The sequence below is a fragment of the Chrysemys picta genome, chromosome 14 (assembly GCF_011386835.1).
Source record: "Chrysemys picta bellii isolate R12L10 chromosome 14, ASM1138683v2, whole genome shotgun sequence".
NCBI lineage: Eukaryota > Metazoa > Chordata > Testudines > Emydidae > Chrysemys > Chrysemys picta.
This window is the reverse complement of record NC_088804.1, coordinates 36,964,466-36,988,427: the sequence shown is the minus strand read 5'-3', so window position 1 is coordinate 36,988,427 and position 23,962 is coordinate 36,964,466. Positions and strand designations below refer to the sequence as shown.

At 45.3% G+C, this 23,962-nt stretch overlaps 1 protein-coding gene across 1 annotated transcript in view; it reads left to right on the top strand.

Moving 5' to 3' along the window:
• Positions 1-9,464, top strand: part of COTL1 (coactosin like F-actin binding protein 1) — a 33,122-nt gene extending 23,658 nt beyond the window's left edge. Inside the window, exon 4 of the mRNA XM_005292296.5 lies at positions 8,138-9,464. Coding sequence (XP_005292353.1) covers positions 8,138-8,248 — 111 coding nt within the window. The 3' untranslated portion in view covers positions 8,249-9,464. The remainder of the gene's footprint in view (positions 1-8,137) is intronic.
• The last annotated feature ends 14,498 nt before the right edge of the window (positions 9,465-23,962 follow it).

Sequence of the window (23,962 nt, the reverse complement as noted above, 5' to 3'; positions counted from 1 at the left end):
AAGTACCCTGAGAGAGGAGCTGCGGGCTTAGCAGATCAACACATTCTATGTTACCAGGCTGAAATCTTATTTCAACGCCACTGAAAATGGAAAGGCAAATTACCCTTTTTTTATAGGGCGAGAGGCGGCCTGTCACCATGCAGACTTGTAAGGTGTAAAGTGGAAGCTGCTTCCTTTTAAGATCAGAGTGATGAGCCATCACTCTGAACTGAGGTGTGTGTGTGCATGCATGTTGTGCAACACTTCAAATGCTAGCACAGACAATTGTTTAATGAGACAGTGTGATAATCAGGCCTTCAGAGTAATGTGTGCTGCCTCTAGTGAATATGAATCGGCATCTCCCAAGTGAGACTGGGTGGATAGCATCTGTTAACTCAAACAGTAGTTCTGCTTCTGTCTTAACATGACCATTTTTAATCCCTTTTTTTTTTTTTTTCTGCCGGTGTTTTAACATAATAGCTATAACAAATGGAGATGGAATTCCTCCACCTCATAGTCCTGGTCTAATAAGGATAGTTCAGTGTCTAATGTTCTCAACCCACAATAAACAATATTCAGTAATCCAGTTTTTGACACCGTGGTCTAACTTTTCCTATCTAAGACCTTTTGCAAGAAGTTAGAGATCAGCTCAGATACAGTTGTCATTGGTCGGGTCCACATTTCCTAGAGGATGGTACTGGCTTCTCCCTACGGTCAGAATTGGTGGATACCAAGGTTGGCAAATGTTGCATTTGAAATGGCCTCACCTATAGTGTAGGGCCAGTGCCTTTGTGGCTGTGGCACTGGCTACAATGCAATAACTCCCCTCTATTATTCTAGTGCCTAGAAACCCCATTCAGGATCAAGGCTCCATTATGCGGGGCAATGCACACAGACATGGTGAGAGATGGTCTTTACCCTAAGCTGCTGGCAAACTAAATAGACAAAACAAAGAGTGAGAGGAAGGAAGTATTCTATCCCCTTTGTACAGATAGGGACTTGAGGCACACAGAGAGTATGGGATGTGCCCAAGGTCACCCAGAACATGTCTCCTCTAGGTTGCATCTGAACTGGACATAAACCAGCAGCTGCCTCCTGTAGACATAAGGGGTGGAATTCTGTACTGTGCCTCCAGGGAGGATTCTGACCTGCTGTGGGGCCCACTGCAAGCCACCTGGCATAATTTTAAAGCAGCCAGGAGCTGCTGTAACTCATCCTCCGCATAGGTGTATGTATTCCAATGACTTTCCTTCTGCCCTCGGCCCTGCCACGCCCTTTATGCCAGGACTTATAAGGGGGCCTCTGCAAGGCAGCCCAATTGTACACAATACCTGCCCCACGCAAATTCTGCCTTGGTTGGCTAAGGAGCTTTTGTGGCCCCCTGTATTAGAGCATTCAGAGGCCATATGGGAGGGAGAATCCTTTGCAAAGTTTCTTCCATACTGATGTTTAGCAGAGGAGAGCAGGTCAGAAATGTTGCATAAATCCCTTGTCTCTAAGTGGGAGAGACAGGCCCCAGTCCTGCAATCTGACCAGATGGGTGGACCCTTGCCTCCATGTAGAGTCCCGTGGAGGTCAGTGGTGCTCTAGGCAGGCAGAAGGGCCTGCCTGGATCAGCTCGCAGGATCTGGGCCTTGGTCTCTATTGCTTTCTCCTCCGCTGAGCACTCAAAAGGCAGAGCAGAGCGTACAATGCATTCCCATGTTGTAGTGCATTGTATACACTTTATTTTGTGTATTGTGTAAAATGATTCAAGAGGCAAAGCAAAGATGCTCCGGTTATTGCTGAATCCTGCTGTCCACGAAGATAACCGCCACGTTGTTTCCGTTATCTATAGGCTCACTGGTGGCTCTGGAGCGATACAAAAGCTGCAATTCACTGTAAAGGCTCTGCTGAGGTTGTAAAAAAATTTGGGGGTGGGGAGGCAAATCAAGAGGTTTGCAAACAGCCCCAGGACCCAGAGTCAGAGTTCTGCTTTGTGCCTGGATCAGCGAGGTCTGTTCTGACATTCATTTGAAAGGAATTAGAAAACTGGGTGTGGTGTGGGACGACTTTCCTTCCTGTCTCTTATAGCCCCCTCCCTTCTTCCCATCCTCCTGGGGCGGAGAAAAAGGAGCTCTGATGCAAGAACAGAAATCTGACTAAAGCCTGATGCTTGTGGACTTCTGTGTTCCAACTCTATTGGGAACCCTTATCGCCCCCGCCCCCACCTTGCTGTGATTAGCAGCTCCTGGGGGGAGAAAGGGTCACAATGCATGCTGGGGGTAGCAAAGCTTCTCTAAGTGGGAGCCTCTGATGGAGGGGTTACTGGATGCCACTGCCCCAGAGTCACTCATCTATCCCTTGCAGAAAAGTTGTCACTGCAGGGTCAGGACTAAGTGATGTCTGGAGGAAGGGAGCGGGGGGTAAATGAACCTTAATGAGGTTCGGCGTAAGGCATAGACACCTAAGCAGGTGCTTTTCTAACCTGGTTTGTCCGTTCCTGAGTTCATACACTTATTGGTACTGTATTGGGACTAAGCTGATGTCAGTGACTCTGTTTGGTTTGAGATGCAGCAGCATGTCCTGCAAGCAAAGATTGGCACTTATCATGCTGCAGGAAGGCTGCAGTTTGAAGCAAAGGTGGCAGCAATCCAGCCTTCTCTGCTACTTTTGGAGATTTTACATTGTATAGATAGTCGAGCTGGCAAGAAATACGTGGCTCACCTTCGGCATGGGGCAGGGGAAATCTCTACATTTCAGTAAGAATGATATGTATATACTGTACCTGGCAACATTGAATTAAATGTGAAAGGGTTAACAGACTCACTGCAGACTAACACCCTCTTAGTCTCTTGTAACACATACCGAATTGCTCTAGGCCACTCCGCACTGAAGCAGGGCTGCTATAACCAAGCAAGCTATAACCAAACCATGAGCTGCATTAAGCCAAGCAAAGATCACTCCTAGGCTATACCAAGTAGGACCATCCTGTGTGCTCTCTACAGTCAGGATGGTGAATTCCAGAGGGGAGAGCCCTCAGCTGGGAAAGTCCTGCTGTCCCGTCTAATCCCAGGAACCAACAACTCTTCGTTGGCATGAGGGAATATAGGGCAGGAAGTGGTGTCAGCTATATCTAAGATACTTGTATGGCCCCATTATTGTAGTATGTGAGCATCTCACCATCTCTAATGTATTTATTCTCTCCTCCCCTCACCCTTGTGGGGAAGGTGGTGTTCCTATTTTACAAATGGGGAACTCTGGCCCTTAATCCCTCTGTGCCTTATTTTTAAAGGTATTTAGGTGCTTGACTCAACCCTGCCCTGAGTGGCATGTACAAGGTCACACAGGACAGCTTTGGTAGCAGGAAGTTGAACTCAGGTCTCCAGATTCCCAGGGAAGCACCCAAATCACTGAACCACACTTCCTCTCTATCACCTGTGTGCCAGGCCATTCAGGCCTTAAAGAGGTTCCCTAGCAACTAGACTTGCACCTGGAAGTGAACAGGAAGCCAGCGCAAAGAACCGTGCACACCCCTGACAGTGTCTGCAGACAGAAAGGTACAAAGTAAAGCCTTAATTATGGCGGTGACCCAGATTACACTTCTAGGGTAAAAAAGCCAACACAGGAGGCATCTCAGCCATATAATAGGATAGGGATAGCTCAGGCCTTGGCTACACTGGTGCTGTACAGCGCTGCAACTTGCTGCGCTCAGGGGTGTGAAAACGCCCCCCGAGTGCAGCGCTGTAAAGCGCCAGTGTAATCAGAGCCTGCAGCGCTGCACGCTCGCTCGCAGCGCTGCAAGCTACTCCCCTCGGAGAGGTGGAGTACATACAGCTCTGCGAGAGCTCTCTCCCAGCGCTGGTGGCGCGACTACACTCGTGCTTCACAGCGCTGCCGCGGCAGCGCTGTGAATTCCCGAGTGTAGCCAAGGCCTAAGAAGCACAGAATAAACTGAGGGTGTAAACCTGCCTCACCAAGTTATGTCATACCCTGATAACTTAGGGGAACTCATTCTAACCCTGCATGCTGTGTCTTGTGCATCTGCTCAAACCCTGTCCAATTACAACAAAACATTTCCCTTGTATCTTTTGAACAGATATTTAATGGAGAAACATTGTGTGTTCCTCCAACTGCTGCAGATGGATTCTCACTTATTTTTCTGCTTAGCTTGGTGTAGTTTTTTTAGAGCAGGTCCAAAAGGAAATACAATTACTCTTTGTTTTATCACGTCCCTTTTCCTCCCTGTTTTTGTTGAAATTTGGGCAAAAAACTGTCAGTTGAAACTGAGAACATTTTGACCAGCTCCACTGATTGTGTTGCATTATGTTTTGGGTTTTACTCCACTCTGGTTAATCTTTATTTTCTTCTCACCTTCCCTACCCTTCTACTATCCCCTAAAACGCTAATATTGAGGTAGGCGTGGCAATGTAAGACCCTCTCCCTCCCTGTTCTCATACTCAACTCTGATATGGAGGGACCAGTACTCCATTCTGTTAAATTCTTTCCAGTCATTGGCAACTGACAAAGAACTGAAATAACTCGTGGTATTCTACATCCTTTAGCACTAATTCTGTCCCAGCTGTGCTGCGGCTTATAGATAATGCCAGAGCAGCAGCATAACTGCACCTAATGTATAATACACATCATTTGGCTCAGGGTTCCTGATGATGATGATGATGCATAAAGCAGGAAAGAATCCAACATGAATTTCAGAATCCAGGCTGAACTTGCAGAACTGGCTGTTGAGGAAAAGTCTCATCAGGGGACTGGACTAGATGACCCAGCAAGGTCCCTTCCAGTCCTACATTTTTATGATTCTGTGCTTCATTTGCACATTTTGCGCGGAGGCATAGTGGTGTGTGTTTTTGTTTGTTTTTGAAAGGCATTTATGGGCCAGCTACAACTCTCATTAAAGACTATGTAAAGACTTACCTTTTTTTAACGTAACCCTGGCACTGGCAAGCTTTTGTGTTAGAGAGGGGGAAGGTTTACTAACCCAGTGGGAAACAGACTGAAACTGCTAAACTCACAGGGGGGTTGTGTGGTAATACAGTGCAGTGAACAGCAACTTGATAGGACTCTGTTTGCTTGGGATTAACAAAAGCTGAGCCCCTCTACAGAGCTTCACGCAGAATAATTGCAAGTACAATGGCTCTTTGGGTTTCTTAGCTGGGTAAATCCTCATGGAACTTGAATGTCTTAAAATAGTCCCTTCCCCCTTCTGTATTCCAGACTCCTGAGCATAGCTGGATTAAGTGCTCCTGGGTTTCTCCCTTGTCAACATAAAACACCTAATTTTAAATAGTCACAATCTGTCAGTTACTTTCTGGGAAGGTAGCGCTGGTCTATCCTGTACCAGAAAGGAACTGATGATGGGGCTAAGGGGAACTGATTTGATCGGGGAGCCTGAAGTGCTGCCAAACAATTGTAATTTTCCAGAATTCCTTCTGACCACGATTTAAACTAAAGCAGAGCGAACCAGGTTTCACTTAGCTGCTATAAGCTTCTTTTCTTTCAAGTATCTTTTAAATATTGAGGTTCCCTGCAGTGTGAAATGGGATCAGTCGGGGCCTGCGTGCCTTCCTTTCCACTGCATGAAAAAAGTGGCAAATCTTTTCCAAATTGACCCTTTTCTCTCCCTTCCTCCCCCCAGTACAAATTGAGGCTCTTGAGAAACTGCCAAAATGAAAGCTCTCCATGTAGTGTAGAATTTGATGTCAATATAAAACCCACTTCTTCCCTATACACAGACGGACAGTCTTGGCTGGTCTGTTCCAGAACAGTTTACACCCAAACAAGATGACTGCTTCCCTATGAAAGCCTTGCCTAGTTCTTGCGAGGCTTCCTCTTCTGGGGTTTTGGGCTTTCATTTACTAAGAATCCTGGCTCTGCTGACTTCTTGATGCGGTCCAGCTGGGAGATCAGGCTTTTTGTCAGCAGTGCTGTTGCTGTTAAGTATCCACGGCCACACAGAGGACAAGGGAATGTAATCTTTTTGTTTAATTGTCTGATAGATGTTAGTGTCTGAAATGGGGAAAGGATAAATGAAATGCTTGCAGCTGTGGGAAGTGGTTAGGTTTAGGGAGCGAAGAGAAAATATGAAGCAAGAGGCAATTTGTGTGTGTGCGTGTGCGCACCCAACCCCTGCAGAAGCGGAAGTACATTTCACTAGTGATCTGAAAATGCTGAATCAGCACCAGTAGCCTTGCTTTAGTATAGTAGCACTAGTATCCCAGAGGTGCTGTGGAACCTCTTTCACAGTCTGTTCTGAAAAACCTCTTTTGCACGAGACCCCCCGGCAACGTATAGCTTTAAGGTTTCACAACTGACCTTCCTGTGAGCTGCATATACTTCTGCAGCTCTTCTGAATCTCTGTGCTGTGGCACCAACAGCCAGTGTCCCAAAGAATAGTTTATATTGCGTTAACCTTCGGTAGAGAGACTACAGAACATTTGGGAATTACCAGGCTGGATCAGAGCCAAGGTCCCTTTAGTCCAGTACCCTGTCTCCTTCAGTGACTGAAACTAGATGCTTCAGAGGCCAGTTCAAGACATCAGTTCATCTATTAGATACTTCTATGGCCCCCACTGCTGTGGCAACCGAGCACCTCACCGTTTAATCGATTTATCCTCAACACCGGAGTGAGGTTAGGGCAGTTCTGTTATACCTATTGTACAGATGGGAGAACTGAGGCACAAAGGCTAAGTGTTTTGCCCAATGTCACACTGGATGTTGGTGGCAGAGCAGGGAATTGACCCGGGTCTCTCAAGTCCACTGGGACAGCCTTCCTCAGCCCAGCAGCCTGCTGGATCGAACGGCAGTAGTTCCTGCTCTTCATAATTAATCTGCAGAAAGTCTTTAAAACGGCTTTTCTCTTGCATTGGCCAAGCCCAGCCTGGGACGAGAGTGGAATGATGACAGCAGTTGTTTAAAGTAGCTGTGGTGACACCGGGCCAGCGTAAGATCCCAATGTCTGACTGTAAAGCAATTAAAAAGTGGGGGAGGGAGGAGGGTTAACTGTCAGAGGCTGTGATTTTTTTATTATTCATATCCCAGCGATATGGAAATTAGCCTCCCACACAGATCATGAAATGATTTTTCTCATCAGGATGGCCTCTTGCTAATGGTCTCAGAAATACCAATTAAAAACTTCACTTTCAAATGCACGTTCACATTAATTCGTGATGACAAAATGCTTCTGATCTCTTCAGTTTTCAAACAGCCGGGCTGAGCAAAATGGGCTGGTTGTTCTTGCCACAAAGGTTCTGGGGGAAGGGTGATGAGGGTGGGGGACCCTGGCAGACAGTGGCAACAAAAATATCTGCAAGAGGTTTGTTCTGCAGGGAACCTAATTATGTTCTGTCTTCAGTCATACTGGCTTTCCTGCATTGATTGGCTACATCATTGGACAATCCTATTAATTTATAGATATGATTATGCAGTGTCCAAGATGCTATTAATGGCTTCAATGAAAAATCTTACCTGTACTGCACTTGGGATAAGAACTAGTCTTTTTTTCAAAGTCCCATGTGTGCAGGACCTGCGTGAGAGCACGTGAGTTACTGTAGCTGCACAAACCAAACGCGCCTCACGCGCCATCAGAGCCTGGAACGTGTAAGCTCACATGCCTGCTACTTGTTGGCTTAGGTGACTCTGGTGTTTTAGTAGTGTTAATTTTCCATTGTTGAAGATAAAACAAAGAGGAGTTGGCCAGGGAGTGCCAGCTGCATTGTTCACATTAATCAAAGAGGGCATGGAAAGGGGGTAAGTTTGGTATAGTTATCGTAATAGGTTGTTTTGTATGTATATTTGTAATAGTAAGTAAGGTTTAATGTTTATTTCCACTAAAATGTATCTTTATTTAATAAAGTTTATTTGAATGTCTCTGAATTGTTAATTTCGTGAGCATTCATAGCCCGCCATACAATTTCCATACCCAGTTGTGGCCCTCAGGCCAAAAAGTTTGCCCACCCCTGAGATAGTCCTTACTCCAAAGAGCTTACAGGTTAAATAGACAAAGTGTAGGAGAAAGCGTTGCAACCTGCATCTACCTTAACCTTAGGTGTCCTGGGCCAAAGGAGGTTCCAGTGGAAACAGCCTCCCAGTGTTTACACAGCTGGACAGTTTCTGGTCCCCAAGTAATTAACGCCATTCCCCTTTTCTCTATCTCTTTTAGAACTTTGCCAAAGAATTTGTGATCAGCGACCACAAAGAGCTGGAGGAGGAGTACATCAAGAATGAGCTGAAGAAAGCCGGGGGTGCTAATTATGATGCCCAGAACGAGTAAATGCACTAGCCACATGGTACCATCTGCCTGGATCAGGAAGGGAGGGGCAAAGCACAACCACCCAACTAAATTCTGATGAGGCGAACGAGAGAAGACCTGGCTTATTTGTGTGCACCTAAGAAGTCCCTTCCCTTCTCCCAAAATGGACTTTTATTTTCCATTTCATTTCCCTCTTCCATATGAGTTGTTTTTATTTTTTACAAAAGTTGCACAAGTAACTCAGTCCCCAAGCAGATGCTGATGCTTTCTATAACATGTTGGTTTACCTTTCCGTTTGGCCCTGCCCTTGTCATAGTCAACCTTGCTGTTCTTACAGGCCTGCCATTATTTTTTTTTTTTTGTATGTGTTCGCATTTGAATGGGGTTCAAAGTGGGCTCCGGTTACCACCTGGAGAAAAATCTCTAGAAATTGTGCACATACGGCATTTTTTTAAAGTTCCTGATGGTATTCTTGGGACTACATAATTTTCCTTCTTCGATGTTCAGATCTACTTGAGTTGACGCCACTTAAACTTTGATTAAATTACCTGAGCTTAGATGTCCAGTGGCGATAATGATGCTTAGCAGTTTAAAAAAAACAAATCTCGTTTTCAACTCTTAATCAATGGGAAGAAGTAAATTTGCCTTAAACATTGCTTGATGGTTGCTGTGCTGCACCTCCACCTTCCCCCTTCTTTAAAATTTGATCCAACGTGATTTGAATATTTTGAAGTTATCATGGCAACAGTAAACTGCGGGGGGGGGAGTAAAAGGTCTGGACATTTGTTCACTATTTTGTATACAGCGGTCTCGGGGGTTATTTTAAACAACTACAAAAATAACAGCTGCTGGATCCAAGCAGCCTTTTTTATTTCCCCCCCCCCCCCCCCCGCAAAGGTCATTTAAAAACAACATCTTGAGTCATCTGGGGGGCCCTAAGGCAGCTCCGTGATGCTCTAGCTTCATAACCCAAGAGATGGAGCAGAGCAGACCTGTCCATTCAGAATAGAATGTTCAACAGCAGTAGGTCAATGCTTAACATTCAGGGATTAATAAAATAACATTGGCACAGTTTTAGTTACCAAACAAAGATCTTTTCTGTATATTTTTTTCTCCCCCTCTTCCTCCCCCCCCCAATCTATGAGGAGTGTCCCCAGAATTAAGTTTAGGGAAAACTGTGTATTGGGGTTTGTGAATTGGCGCTAATAAAAACAAGTAAAGAAATGTTTTTTCAAAATAATGTTGTCTATGACTGTTTAGTTCTTTTAATACAACCTATCTGGGTTTGGTGGCTCTCTTAATTCCGGGTGTTTGTAGTGGGTGAAGGGAGGTGGGGTACAGAGCATGCAGCCTCGGTGCTCATTAGTAGAGCTTAGCACTGGTTTAAATTCATTTACGTATATTTAGTGTATACCGACCCTGTCTGCACTTCCCCTTCTGGTAAGTCAGAGCTGACCATAGTCAGCTGACACACTTTGTTCAGGAGCTCTGTGTCTGAATTTCCAGCACCGCCGAGACCAGCTGGGAATTGTAATTAGGTCGTAGCATGTTTCACTCTCACACAGCAGATGCAGGGAGGTCAGAAGCAGATTTCTGAGCAAGGAGTGCCTTTTCGGAGCAAGCCGCCCAATTTCCCTTAATGACTTGGCCCGTGTGTTACAATGCTGGGCTAACTGTAGTAAAAACTTACCTAAAAGGTAAATCAAATGGACATTTGTTGACAAGTTAAGATACAACAAAGGGGGAACAGAATGGAGTCTTGACTTCTAGCTCATCAATTCAAATGCAGCCCAGGTCAGGAAGCATTTAAACGCTGTTAGGGCCTGTGTGAAATGACTGAGTCAGGTTACAGTCTAGGAACAAGACTGTATCAGAAATTTCACCACATCCAGCTTTGAAGCCTTGTTAGTCGTTACACGGTGACCAAGGGCTGTGCTGGCATAGCGAACAAACTGCCCCTTCCCTTGTAGAGCTGCTCCCGTTTGGTCTGCTTTAAGGCAAGTCAGCGAGACAGTATGGAGGAGCTAGAATTACTGCTGCCTGCGTAGTACCTGCTCGATGGCTAGAAGAATTAAAGGCCACGTTCTGGCCACTGCTTTGCTCTGCTCCATGAACACAAGGCCACCAGAGCCTTTTTAACCAGCTCCCACAGGTGTTACCTGGAGAAGGGGGTGGCATAGAACCAGGATAGCAAGCACTATGCATTTCCCCCATGGCACAGGAAGTATCAGGGGTGTGGCTAGAGAAAGGGGGTGTGGTCAGAGTGCCACTGTGCTCCAATGATCCCCAGCTGCCAGACCTACCCACTGAGGCTGCTCTAATTTGCACCTCTTTGAGGGTGGGAGATAAAGGTGATGAACAACCACTTTCTGCCCCTTCACGCTCCGGTCTTGTGCTGCTGCCTGAGCACAAGGATCTCCCCTTCGGTGTTTAGAAATGTTAATCCAGCACCCTGCAAGCCTAACTACACTTGAAGAAAATGGGAAGGGAAAGAAATAATTTATGCCACCTACCAACTCAGGACTAGCCCTTTGGCGCTTTTTGAAACCATTTTGCACCCAGGCTAGAATTCACCAGAGTAGAATTAAATGGGTGGAACTGTATAAACAATAGCTACGGCTCAGATTTTCCTAAGCACTGTGTTGACCTGACTCTGACTTTAGTTTATACAGTTCTACTCTTTTAATAACAGTGTAATGGCAAATTTAAGATATCGCTGAGGATGAAGACCCTGATTGTCTGCCTCTTAAAACATAAGATTTGCTTTGTCTCAAAGAAATTTTTCAGTCCACACCCTTTTCTGCTGATACTTAACGCTATTATGCAACGTTCCAGATGGTAGTTTATAAGCACATGGAGCAAACTCTTCTTCAGGAATTAAGACTTTCCCTTCACCCGTCCCAGGCCCTTTTCAATGTAAACTTAATTTAAACTAGAAATTAAAACCTGTACATTTTTTACAGCAAACCCTTTTTCTAAGTTATAGCGATTGCCGAGTTTATTGATAGGAAGCCGAATGCTCCTCCCTTTACTTGTATGATCACTTCCAGCAAAGTCGCTGCAAACACCATTGTTCATAAAAATAACCGATGTTATCTCCTCTGCAGACTAAAACCTCTTTCTGGGGTGTTTGCTGTACTCTGTCTGGAAGAGTGTTCAGCCGGTGCGAATTCTATTAAACACGTTTTCTGGCTTGATCAGTATAATAGCCCTAGCTCTTAGAGAACACTTTTCAGCAGGAGATCGCAAAGGGCATAGTATGGGCCTTTCTCACTTTGAATAGGACCACACACAGTCCCACTAAGTCAATGGGGCAACTTGAAAAGTCAAACACCACTTGGTGTGACTTAGGGCATTCCAATCTGGCCCTGTGTGTTAGCCTTCTAACATAGGCGTCCTTCGCCTAGTGAGAGCTGTGACTGATTAATACCCCAGCCTGGGGTATATTTTAATGGGTGCAGTGGCAATGTTCAGAGGGTGTGCTTTTTACAAATGCAAGAATTCTATTTCCCCCCCCACAACACCACTTTGCATCTGTAGTCCCAGTCTTTCTCCCCTCCCTCCCACCTCCTACCCGCTTTCATTATGCTTTAAAGTACTATCTCTGCACAAAAGCGTCTGCTGCCTTGTTGTGGTGGCACTTAAGTCTTTAAAGCACCTTCATTACCACAGCATCGCTCATGCTGCACAGACTTTGTGGGGGTGGAGCTCTCCGGGGAGGATCCCCTCACCCCTCTGTCGAAGCCCAGAAGCGAATTAGCTGGAGTGACACATTGTTGGGGGCTGCGTTTGGCACCAAACAGATTGAAACTGCTCCATGTTACTTTTACGTTTGTGGTTCCTAAAATCCTCAAAATTACCAGTGCAACAGATGTAAAAGCAGCAGGGAAACAGCAACGGGGCTCATCACACCTGGTCGCCAAAGTGCTGGACTAACATCCGTTTTTGTAAGAGAGCCCATCTGACTGCTGTATGATAGCCACCTCCCACTCTGCGTCAGTCTCTCTCGTAAATGACTGGTTCTGTTGCAGGCAAATTCTCACTATGACCCTGAGCAGTGTTCCTCTAAGAACAGAAACGAGCTGCACAAGATGACCCTTGCTGCAAAGACCAGAACTCACAAGCTGGGGGTAAATAATCAGTGCTGTGTGTATGTTTTTACGTACGGCCGAGCCATACAGCACATGATGCCAGATTACTGGTTAGTGTTAAGTAGGCCACATTGAATGGAACCCTGTGGTGAGGTCCTAATCTCTGCAGCACTAAGTGTTGTAGGCATTTAATGCCAGGGTGCCAGAGGAGCTGGAGGCAAGGGTGAAGGAGAGCTGCAAGATTCCTTGTGAATTACAGACCAGTTTGCTTTAGTACCCCATACGTATTGTGTCATTGGAGCCAGGACAAGGCCTGCTAATGGATATATATCTCTTTGTGAATTGTCCATGGAGGGTGCTTGAATTTCTCAGATGTATTGGGTTTTTCAGAATGATTCACTGAACAAGTTATGCAAATATATTTTTGGTCTGTAGGTTTTGATTGGAAGCACACGGTTAGAGCCTCAGCTGCACCAGCGCAGTGATTTGCACACCGGTGGGGACAAGTAGCTTTACATCACTTTTCCAGCCCCATGATCACAGGGGCTGCTGGGGACCGAATCGGCTGATGGTATGAAGTCAGAGCAACTTCAGGGCTGCTCTAACTTGCATCAGCAGATAATGGCCCTCAAGGGCTCTCTGCGCCAGCCATGATAACTGGAGCTCATTGCTCTCTGGCCCCAATGCTGACACGTGCAGGGAAACTCCTGGTAACAGACCTTCTGCAGGCAGTGCCAAGGATCTCGTTGGGTGGTCTGACAGTGTGGGAATGAGGTATCTCATGAGGAAGCCTCTCCCTTATCTCTAGTAGATTCCCCCGGGACTGGACCTCATGAGATCTAGGGATTCATGTGGGTGGAACCTCCATGTCATGGGGGAAACCACAGAAGGAAAGACTAGAAGTGCAAACTCATGCAATCTCCACTCCCATACATGGGTAGTTCTTCCTATAGGAGAGCATCAGGGGCTTGGGAGTTCTCAAACAGAAGTGTCATTTCAGAAAAATTCAGGGGACGGGGCAAAGCCATGTCAGTATATAGACCATCTAATATGATTATCTTATATCCTGCAAAGTCGGGGGGCGGGGGGGAATGAGTGGTGCATATAGACCTATGAATAGTCTGATGGGGAGCAAAGCCAAGCCTGGGGGGAACAACTGCCCCCCTTGACCCAGAGCAAATGAGGGGCTGATAACCATCTCGGATTAGTGACTCAGGTAATGATATGGGGTGAAACAATGTTGGGAGAATGCAAAGGGGCTCAGAATCAGGCAGCAGCAGCAGCTATAAAATGAAACAAAGCAGCGTGGAAAAAAGTTCAGCGTGGCCTGCTGGTGCAGGAATGAAAGCTATTGTCGGTGACCTCCAGCATTTGCGACCCCTCTTGGGAAGTGTCACATTATCTGTTATCATAGGCCCAACCTAAGGGTTCCAGTGTGAGGCACTGGGCAACACAGTCGGTCAGCGTGTGAGGGCAGTGGTCTTTTTACAACACGATAAACTCTGTGCTGCTTTATACGAGTTAGTGCAATGAAAGGCCATTCACAGCCCACTCGGTCCTACATCACTGCACAGCTCCATCCTGTTCCCTGATTTGCTTTGCATACACTCTAGAGCAGGGGTCGGCAACCTTTCAGAAGCTGTGTGCCGAGTCTTCATTTATTCACTCTAATGTAAGGTTTCGCGTGCCAGTCATACATTTTAATGTTTTTAGAAGGTCTCTTTCTATAAGTCTATAATATATAACTAAACAATTGTTGTATGTAAAGTAAATAAGGTTTTTAAAATGTTTAAGAAGCTTCATTTAAACTTAAATTAAAACGCAGACTCCCCCGGACCGGTGGCCAGGACCCGGGCAGTGTGAGTGCCACTGAAAATCGGCTCATGTGCCGCCTTTGGCACGCGTGCCACAGTTTGCCTACCTCTGCTCTAGAGGCAACCCAGATGTTCCAAAGACAACCTCTTCAGGTTTCACTTATGGGCCCTAAACTAGCCCCGTTCGCCTCACTTGTGTAGGCTTATTGCTGCCATGAAAGAAAGAGAAACTTACGAGGCTAATTCACATTTTTTCAATCAGACTGTCCAATGAGGTTTTTTTCATTAACCTTAGCACTTCTTTAGAACGAGAGAGCCTTTTTATTTCAATACAGCTGACAGGGAACAAATAGCATCTGTTCAGCGCATATTACACTCAGGCACTAGATTAAAAGACTTATCTCCTTTATCATGATTGGCCTCATTTCTGCCTTGTAATTTGGCCTATCATGCAACAAAAACCATAAGCAGGATGTAATGCATCCTATTGGCAAATGACAGCAATGCAACTGCTCAACGTGCAGCTGAACTGTTCAACAGTTCAAACATGATTTTATTAAGAAGCGAGCGAGAAACCCAGGCGAGGTTCCACTAAGTAAAGTAGTTAAATGCTCGGAAAATAATCAGGGTGAAATCTTGGCCCCATGGGAGTCAGTTTTGCCATTGACTTCAGTGGGGCTAGGCTCTCACCCTGAGTCACTAACTGACTTGGGCTCAGTGCTGTTCTCAGTGAAGTTAATGGCAATGCTCTGATTGACTTCAATGACAGTTCCGTATGGAAGCAGGTGTGTGATTACGACAGTTGGTGTATATGCTTAGATACAGGTCTTGGTAGCTGGGTTCTAGCACAGTTGTCTTGACTCGTGTGCACAAGGATTTTTTTTTTATGATAGCACTGTGTGTGTGTGCGCGCGCGCATAAGTCGTGCAATAAAACTGTGCAATAGATAACCTGGGAAGAACATCTGTAGCAATGTGCTTACCACCATCTTACCTGTCAAAGAATCCATAGGGACCCTTGCTACCAATAATAACCATGTTAAAGAGTGGATGTAACTAGTATAGTTCAGATCAAGTGTGTATTTCAGTCTCCTAGATGCCTATGGACACTAATGTAATAGATTCATAGATTTTTAAGGGACCACTAGAACATCTCCTCCAGTGAGACTCAGACGGAGGCTTGGGAGCTGCAAGTGGTTCTTTTAATGTGTCTCCTGCGGCTCTTTGCAGCACATGATATTAAAAGACTGTGACTTAATTATTAACCAATCTAAGTTATTAACTAATCAGGAGCTTTTACTATGTTATTAACCAATTGTAGAATACTTGGTCAGTCATTTTGCTGTAAGAATTTTATATATAGTATATATAAATAATTAAATCTCTCTCTCTTTCTATCTATCTATCTAAAAAGTAACTGAAATAATGAATAATGAAAACTCTCCCTCAACATTTTCACTTCTTCTCTTGCTGATATTTAGCACTTCAAGTGCTGAAGAAGGTAACCATTGTCTCTAAACAGTGCCTTCCTCCTGCCCGCTTTATCAGAGGATTGTTACATGGAGCGAAGGAGCTAGTGATACATTAGCATGGACGTGTGTGCCTAACCTAGAAGGTGTTTTACTTACAGCCTTTGGGATGGTGTATTCCAGGCAGGGACATGAAATGGGAAGCAGGAAGGGATTCAATAAATGAATGCAAGCATTGAACAAATCCTCTCTGTTGTGAAGTGTAACAACGCTAAGGGCTTGTCTACACTGTGCTGCTGTAATGGTGTAGGTGTAGATACTACCATTGGGTTCTCCTGTCGAGGTAGCTAATCCACCTTCCTGAGGTGCAGTAGCTAGACTGACTGAAGAATTTGTCTGTTGACCTAGTGACGTGTTGTCTACACCAGGGCTTAGGTAGGCCAAGTATCAGTTCCCAGTGTAGACCAGGCCCGAGAGTCAAGCTCCCTGGAGACAGGGAAGGACCAATATATCCTGAGCATTCTGCAATGCACTACAGGACCAGCACAACAGGAGCCCATGGCTGGAAACTGACACCAGAGCATTCAAATTAGAAATGAAAGAAAACATTTTTAACAGTGGGGGAGATTAAGCACTGGAACAAACTACCAAGGGAAGTGGTAGATTTTCCATCTCTTGATGGCTTACAAGACCGGATGCCTTTCTGGAAGACATGCTTTGGTCCAACACAAGGCATTGAGCTTCATATAGGGGTAACAGTTTAATGAACTGCGATATACAGGTCAGACTGGATGATCTCGTGGTCCCTCTGGCCTAAACCCAGGGGCACAGTGGGGATTGAGCTGTGCCTGAAAGTCAGAATTTGATCTCTGCTTCCCTGGAACGTAAACTGAGCCAGCCCATTCACAGGGCTGATGTCTCCCTAATTCTTCCACGAAGATCAGCACAGAGCCTGTCCGCACCCAGGGGTGGTGGAACTGGAGGGAGAACAGGGCGCTGTAATGAAAATATTGGGAGGGCCTCACCCTGTGTAAACTCATGCATGCCTGGGAGGGGGGCAGAGGCAAGAGTGGGACCCAGAGGGACTGGAGCAGCTGCCGCAGGGCCCAGGTTTGGGCTGGGGAGAGGAGAACAAGACCCAGAAGGTTAGAACAGGACCAAGACAAGGTAGGAACCCCCATGACCCATGTCTCCAGCTAGCTGCACCCCCTCTCTCCCATTGAGTCTCAGAAACCTCCCCCCACACTACCTCCTATCCCTTCGCCCCATCTCCAATTTCAGGGAGCTTCTGCTCACCCCCACCCCATCTGCACCCATGTCTCTCATGCAGCTATAGAGACACTGGAACATGTGTTTGAAATAGGGTTTTTTCCTATTTCCAGCCCCATTGTTATTAGAGTAAAGGGCTGAAGGAGGGTGGCTGTTTTACGCCAAATGCTACTTTGAGCGCAGCCAGAAAAGCTGAAGCCATCCAGCATGAAAAGAATGTAGGAATGGATGTAGAATTAAATTCAGTCACTAAAAGTTCATCCTCTTAAATCTGAAGGGCAAGACACCAAGAGAGTTTGATTTTAAATATATTCAACCACCTTTTAAAGGCACAGCATTTCAGTGAGGCTAAAGGTGAGGCAGTGTGACCTAGCGGGCGAAGCATTGGCCTGGGACTCCAAAGCCCTGGGTTCGATTCCCAGCTCTGTCATTAGCCTGCTGTGTAACCTTGGGCCAATCACTCCCCTCTCTGTGCCTCAGTTTCCCCATTGGTAAAATGGGGGTAATGATGTTGACATCCTTTGTAAAGTGCTTTGAGACTGAGGGATGTATAAGAGGTAGATCTTATTACTTTACATAGGGTCAGCGATTCTTCCCATTGAGCTCCACAGCATTGCTGCTGTCCTTCTTTGGAGATAGGCCAGCCCAGCAATGCTAGGAGGACAGCAGAACGTTTATTTACCTTGAACCTTCATAGAACAAAAAGATAAAAACATAGCAGCCTGGTGAAGGCTGGGTTGAAAAATCAGGCCCTTTCTCCCCTTCCTTTTTGTGTGAAGGAAGGGGAGAAAGCAGGCTGTTAGATTTTGTAATGCTGCCACTTAAAACCCTCATCATCAATCAGCATCCAGTGAATAAATGAGAACGTAGCAAAATAGTGCAGAGAAACAAAAAACAAACCCCAAAACTGTAGGATCTGCAGGTTTTTTCCTGAATCAGTGATTTTTATCCTCTCCCTGATGTTAAAGCAGGAGTTTTGGAAGTTTGTACTGTGTGTATTTCAGTGAGACATTTACCTGAGCAAACTCAGCAATTTAGCACGTTGTTCAGTGCAAATTGGCCCCTCCAAGGCTTTGGGGGAGTTCCTGCTTCGTGTGATAATCTCTCGTGCTCTAGGAACCATTATTAGCTTGTCTGAGTGAGTAGAAGTGATGTGAATATGATGAGAAAAACAGAAGGATAATTCCCCTTTTCTTTGGACCTTACTGCTCTGCTGACAAGAAAGGAAACAGTGACTGGTATGTTACACTTCTGTCTTTTCCATTCCAATATCTGAACGGCCACTAACATCTAGACAGCAAAATGTACAGTAACAGACTAAGTCACACACAACTGCCACTACAAAAGATGCTAAAATGAAGGGAGCTGGGTTCTTACTATACATCTTGCATTCTGTATCCTGTGCATAGTGACACAGACTAGTTTCAAAGCTAAAATTCAGACAAATCCTATAGAGGCTACTACCTACATCCCACATTTTACAGCTTTAAAAGCTATGAAAGACTTCTAAAATGTTGCAAGCAGAAGTAATGCACAGCTTGCTTTCAAGGATCTAAAATTACCACATATAGTCCAAAATTCCCCTGAAGTTTGGCTTTTTTGGAAACTTAAATCACAATAACAAATCAAACTTCAGCATAAACTTTCTCTCCAAGCTTGGCTGTCCCCACAGTTTCCCAGGAATCCCTTCTCTAGCCTAAAGAACAGGAGTACTTGTGGCACCTTAGGGCAGGTCTACACTAACCCCCCCAATTCAAACTAAGGTACGCAACTTCACCTACGTGAATAACATAGCTGAAGTTCGAAGTACCTTAGTTCGAACTTACCTCAGTCCAGATGCGGCAGGCAGGCTCCCCCGTCGACTTCGCCGAGCTGGAGTACCGCAGTCGACAGCGAGCACTTCCGGGTTCGACTTATCTCGTCCAGACAAGACGCGATAAGTCGAACCCTGAAGTTCGATTTGCTTGCCGCTGAACTACCGGGTAAGTGTAGACCTACCCCAAGAGACTAACAAATTTATTAGAGCATAAGCTTTTGTGGGCTACAGCCCACTTCTTCGGATGCATATAGAATGGAACATATATTGAGGAGATATATATACACACACATACAGAGAGCATGAAGAAGTGGGAGTTGTCTTACCAACTCTGAGAGGCCAATCAAGTAAGTGAAAAAAAAACTTTTGAAGTGATAATCAAGATAGCCCCAGTACAGAGAGTTTGATAAGAAGTGTGAGAATACTTACATGGGGAGATAGATTCAATGTTTGTAATGGCTCAGCCATTCCCAGTCCTTATTCAATCCTAAATTGATTGCATCTAGTTTGCATATCAATTCCAGCTCAGCAGTCTCTCGTTGCAGTCTGTTTTTGAAGTTGACTCTAGCCTAGTCATTTGTTCTCTTTCTTTTATATTAGATGGAGCTAGCAAGCTCCACCTGCCAGTGTGAGTCAGCAATAATTACTCTGCATCTTTATGCCGGCTTTAGCACCTGAACTCAATATGACTCAAAAGTCCTGCTAGAAACTGTCATCCTGTTAGAAAGGATCTTCGAGAATATATGTATTTTGAATTCATGCTTTATTGCAAGCTTTGACATCTAGAGAGTCACAAGAAAGAACACACACACACATATATATACTTAATGGAAAACTGGTATTGATTTAATTTTTGGGAAAGATTTTTTTTTAGTAAAATCCATGTTGCTGGCAGAGATCATTTCAAAGCCAATGGTTCTGGTATGTTACATTTTGAAATTAAAGACGTTTCTTTGAAAGAAATGCCACATACCTAGAAGGACAAAAGATCTTTTTGTATGTATGTGAACGTTGGCCCGTTACTGGATCAAGTACTCCAAACTAGCAAATCTGCACCAGCAATAGACCATTTGTGGACTTTTTACAATAGAGTTTTCTAATATCATTCATAGCAGTAATTTTTTGAATTCTTGGCTTTTAAAAGGTTCTTTGTGAGGAAAATGTGGTTTAGATTGAATCAGGGATATGGGAGTTGGAAGGAAGCACAGTCCACTTCCCCATTAAATAGAATACTTTTCACATTAAATGGTAGCGTGAATGAATCAGAGATGAATCATATGAATCAGAGATAGGCCTGATTTATAAAGTTTGGATACACCGCCAGATCTGAACTTCCCCTCTCTTTTGGGTCTGGGGAAGAGAAAAGAGAGTCATATCTCGGGTTTTGGTTCCAGTCCAACTCTTATGTAAATCACCGACCAATTTAAAAGGGAAAAGAATTGCCACTCCTGGGGCTTAGCCCTGAATTGCTACATGAGAGTTTTAGAATCAAATCCTGTAGTGCCCTGGGAACTGAAAACATTCAGTATCACCCCGAAGGCCCTCAGCACCTTGCAGGATCCATCCCTTAGTTCAGAATTTCAGCAGATACTGTATGAATTTTTGTTTATATGTCAATAACAGTGTGGAGAAAGAGACTGATGTTTCCAGGACATAAGATAGAATGAGCCATGTGTTAAAAGACTAAGGAGGTGTACAAGGACTTGAACAATACTTTCTGAGGCTGTCTCCTGCTGAGTGATTTATGGAACTGTGTTGCCATTGGCCTCTAAGCAGGCAGTAGCTTTGTGATTCGGGGAATCAATTACAAACACACACAAATAGGTTGGACATACTAGCATTCACATCTTTACTGATTGGTTATGGTGATGCCATGTTCGCTAAATAAACCTGTGCCAACATTTGCATCTTGAATCACTGATTGAAATTAAATTCATTTCAAATCGCCAGGGGAACGGACTCCCACTAATTTTGACTGCGAAGGAAATTTTCAAAGGGAAAGATGCCAACATCTTAGAGCCAAACATAAGCTACAGCTGCACAGGGGGAATGTGTAGTAGCATGTGCCAATAGCTGTAAATGTTCCCAGGTAAGCTGCTGTTTTTCATACATGAAGACCCCTTTGCCCGTGCATATTAGGCAGCTTCCTTTGAAAATTTGGCCTTTAATGGCCCACTGTCAAAAATGTTCATGTTTTTGTATATTGTACATCAACATTCACTATTCAAAAACCTGCCCACAGTTCAACAATCAGCCTGACGACTAGCGCTAGAAAGACACATTTCATTATATTTCCACACACACACCCCATCCCAAATATCAATTCCATGGAAATTTTCTGTGTAGCTCCACTGACAAAACATCCAGACAAATCCTGTTCTGTAACAGTTCTCTGGGTAAGCAATGCCCAGTCACAAAAACTGAATTCCAGCACCTCTTCTGCCACAGAACATCAGCATGTTCACTTTCCCTGCACTTCTGAATCGTTAGGAACATTGTGCTATAAATATTACAGAAGTATGGCAGTAAGAACAACATACTGAAGGAAGGGCAGCTGGGTACCAGGCGGCCCTCACACTGGATCAGTGATGGAGCTCAGGCTACTGTTGAAGAGATGGGAGAGATCTGTTCCTGTAGGTCACCTAATCCATCCCTGTGCCTGTGCAAGATTGTTCCCTATTGTGAGGAGCAAAGTGATCTCCAACAGATGCCCAGTTATGTGTTTCATAGTCTCATATCAAATTTAATTGCATGAATTAAGACTGAACTACAGGATCTGTTAAAGAACATTAGCTGGGGGTCCAATCCTGTGAGGTACTGTGCTCCCTCAGTTCCACAGAAGTCAATACATTTTTCTAACTGATTTTCATAGGAACAGGCACTCAGCTATCACTGTGATGGGTGTTCAGGTAGACAGACAGACAATGACCTTGTGTCAATGAAAGCTGAACTTGCTCAGCTCTTAGCAGGACTGGGTGCTTACTTAGGGTAATAAAAATAAAAAAGGAAAAACGATTTAATTCTCAGGAGATAAGTTATCCATCCCTGTTCTTTCATGCCAGAAGATAAGTTTGGTTTCATCAACATAAAATTTGCCTGTTAATGTTTCTCTGTGGGCCTGCAGAGCTCAAAATTTCAATTTTCTAGCCTGGTAGAAACAAGATGAGATCAACCCAGACAACAGCTCCCAGGTGCACTGTTGAGAAGCAGACTCACCCCTGCAGCGCCTCCTGCTGGTCGTCCAGGGAATTAGCTCACCAGCCTCTGGAGCGCCCTCTGCAGGCCAGTGATCCAACTCATTCTCTCCTTCTCAGCTCCCGTATCCCTCCCAGGACCCCGGTGCCCTTTGCTCTGGGTGCTGCCCCCTGGCAGTACCCACACACTAGGTCTCTCCTCCCTGGGGAACCCCCACCCACTATCCCCACCTTGCCTCAGCACTAGGCCACTGCCAGTCACCAACTAGCCCCCGCTCCCTGGGGCAGACTGCAGTATAGGCCACTCATCACTGGCAAGAGAGGTTTGGACCTGCTGCCTTGGCCTAGCCCTGGGCTGCCCTCTGCAACCCCCAGTACCCCTTGGCCTTCCGCTAGGGCGCAGCCTGGGGCTATCCAGGCTGGAGCTCCTCAGCCTTTCCCCAGCCCTGCTCTACTACAGGTGCCCTGTCTAGCTCCCTGCAGCCCTTGCCCTTGCCCTTCTCCCTCTGAATGTGTAGAGAGAGACTGCTGAGTGCCTGGCTCCCAGCCTTCTTATACAGGCCAGCTGTTGCCTGATTGGGGCGTGGCCCAGCTGTGGCTACTTCCCCAATCAGCCCAGTAGCTTTTCCCTTTGCCCCAGCCCTCTGCCAGGGCTGTTTTAAACCCTTCCAGGCAGGAGCGGGGTAACCACCCCGCTACATGCACTAAGCTAGTTTTTGAGCAGTGAGCCCTATAGAAAAGGCTGCTGGACTCTGGAGCCATGCAGGGCAGATGCCAGAATTAAGTGGTACTTCTCAACCGGATCCTCAAGGAGATACAAGCTGAGACATTCTTCTCCACCAGCCCAGGAAGAAAGGATTACGAAGAGAATGTATTACAGTGCTTCAGGTCCGATGGCTTTGTCAGACATCCAGAGATGCACTGGAGCTGAGTTGCATCTTTGCCCTTTTCTTCATTGTGATGGGTTGATATTCATTTAGGGAGAAGCTTAATGTTGACACTGGCTCAAGTCCATCAATGTTATTTTTATATTAGCCGTAATCTTTCTACTTGACACTGTTCCCTTTAGCATATTCCACATGCTGAAGCAGCAGCAGTTCCTAGAGAGAATTTAAGAATTTTCACAATAGATAAAATGTTTTCTTTGGCTTTGGCCATTGGGTTTTGGTATCAATGAGACAGGCGTGAAGGGAGAGCGACTATTCCCAGACAGGCTTGCTACATGGTGGCAAGGCAGAGGACACGATAAATTCACTAGGCCTCCTTTCAAATCATCCCATCTGTTATAAGGGGCCCAGAAGGGCAAAATGGTGATACAAGACTCGGATTCAGGAAAAGGAGTTTTTCCCTCTAGTGAAGGTTTTCTTCAGATTAGAGCAACTATTGAAAACTCAGTGCCCAAGACAGCTTTGTGTTGCAATATTCTCAGCATGCTGATGACACTCAACTCTACGGAAATTGTATCTTCTGTGTTTGCCCAGTGATGAGCACTATTGAGCCTCACTCCTGATGGAGGGCTCTGGGAACCACAATACAATTAATACTAATCCAGACCGTGCAGAGTCTCCTGTTCCTCGTTGCCTGGCTGAGATACAGGCAAGAATGAGAGAGAGGATTCAGATAACTTCAGGTGAGATGGCAGGTAACAGAGATGCTCCCTCTATTTGTCAGACTCATTCCAAACCCAGGGATTATTTGGGATTCTTGTTTGCTCTTAGAATCCCAAGGGAAAACTATGATCCAATGGATTTATTTCTCCCAATCTGTCTGACAGGTTGCTGGCTTTCAAGGATGGAAGATGAGGACATTGAGACTGCTCTAGCCACTGAAGGGACTGTTAGAAGAAGCACTTTAGCTGAATCCATTCTGCTTGTTGGTTCACCAGATCTCAAGTCTGACATGTTCAAGGCCCATTTACACAGGATTTCCCTCAGGAAGCTAGTTGTTAGATGGTTATGAGAAGCCTGGTCTTGAATGGAGGGTACTGGCTGGGTTTCTTATAGTATGTGTAAGGAGGATCTGAATGAATTATTCCCTGACAGTAGTTGGGAGGGGGAGAAACTTCAGGAGCAAACTGTATTTA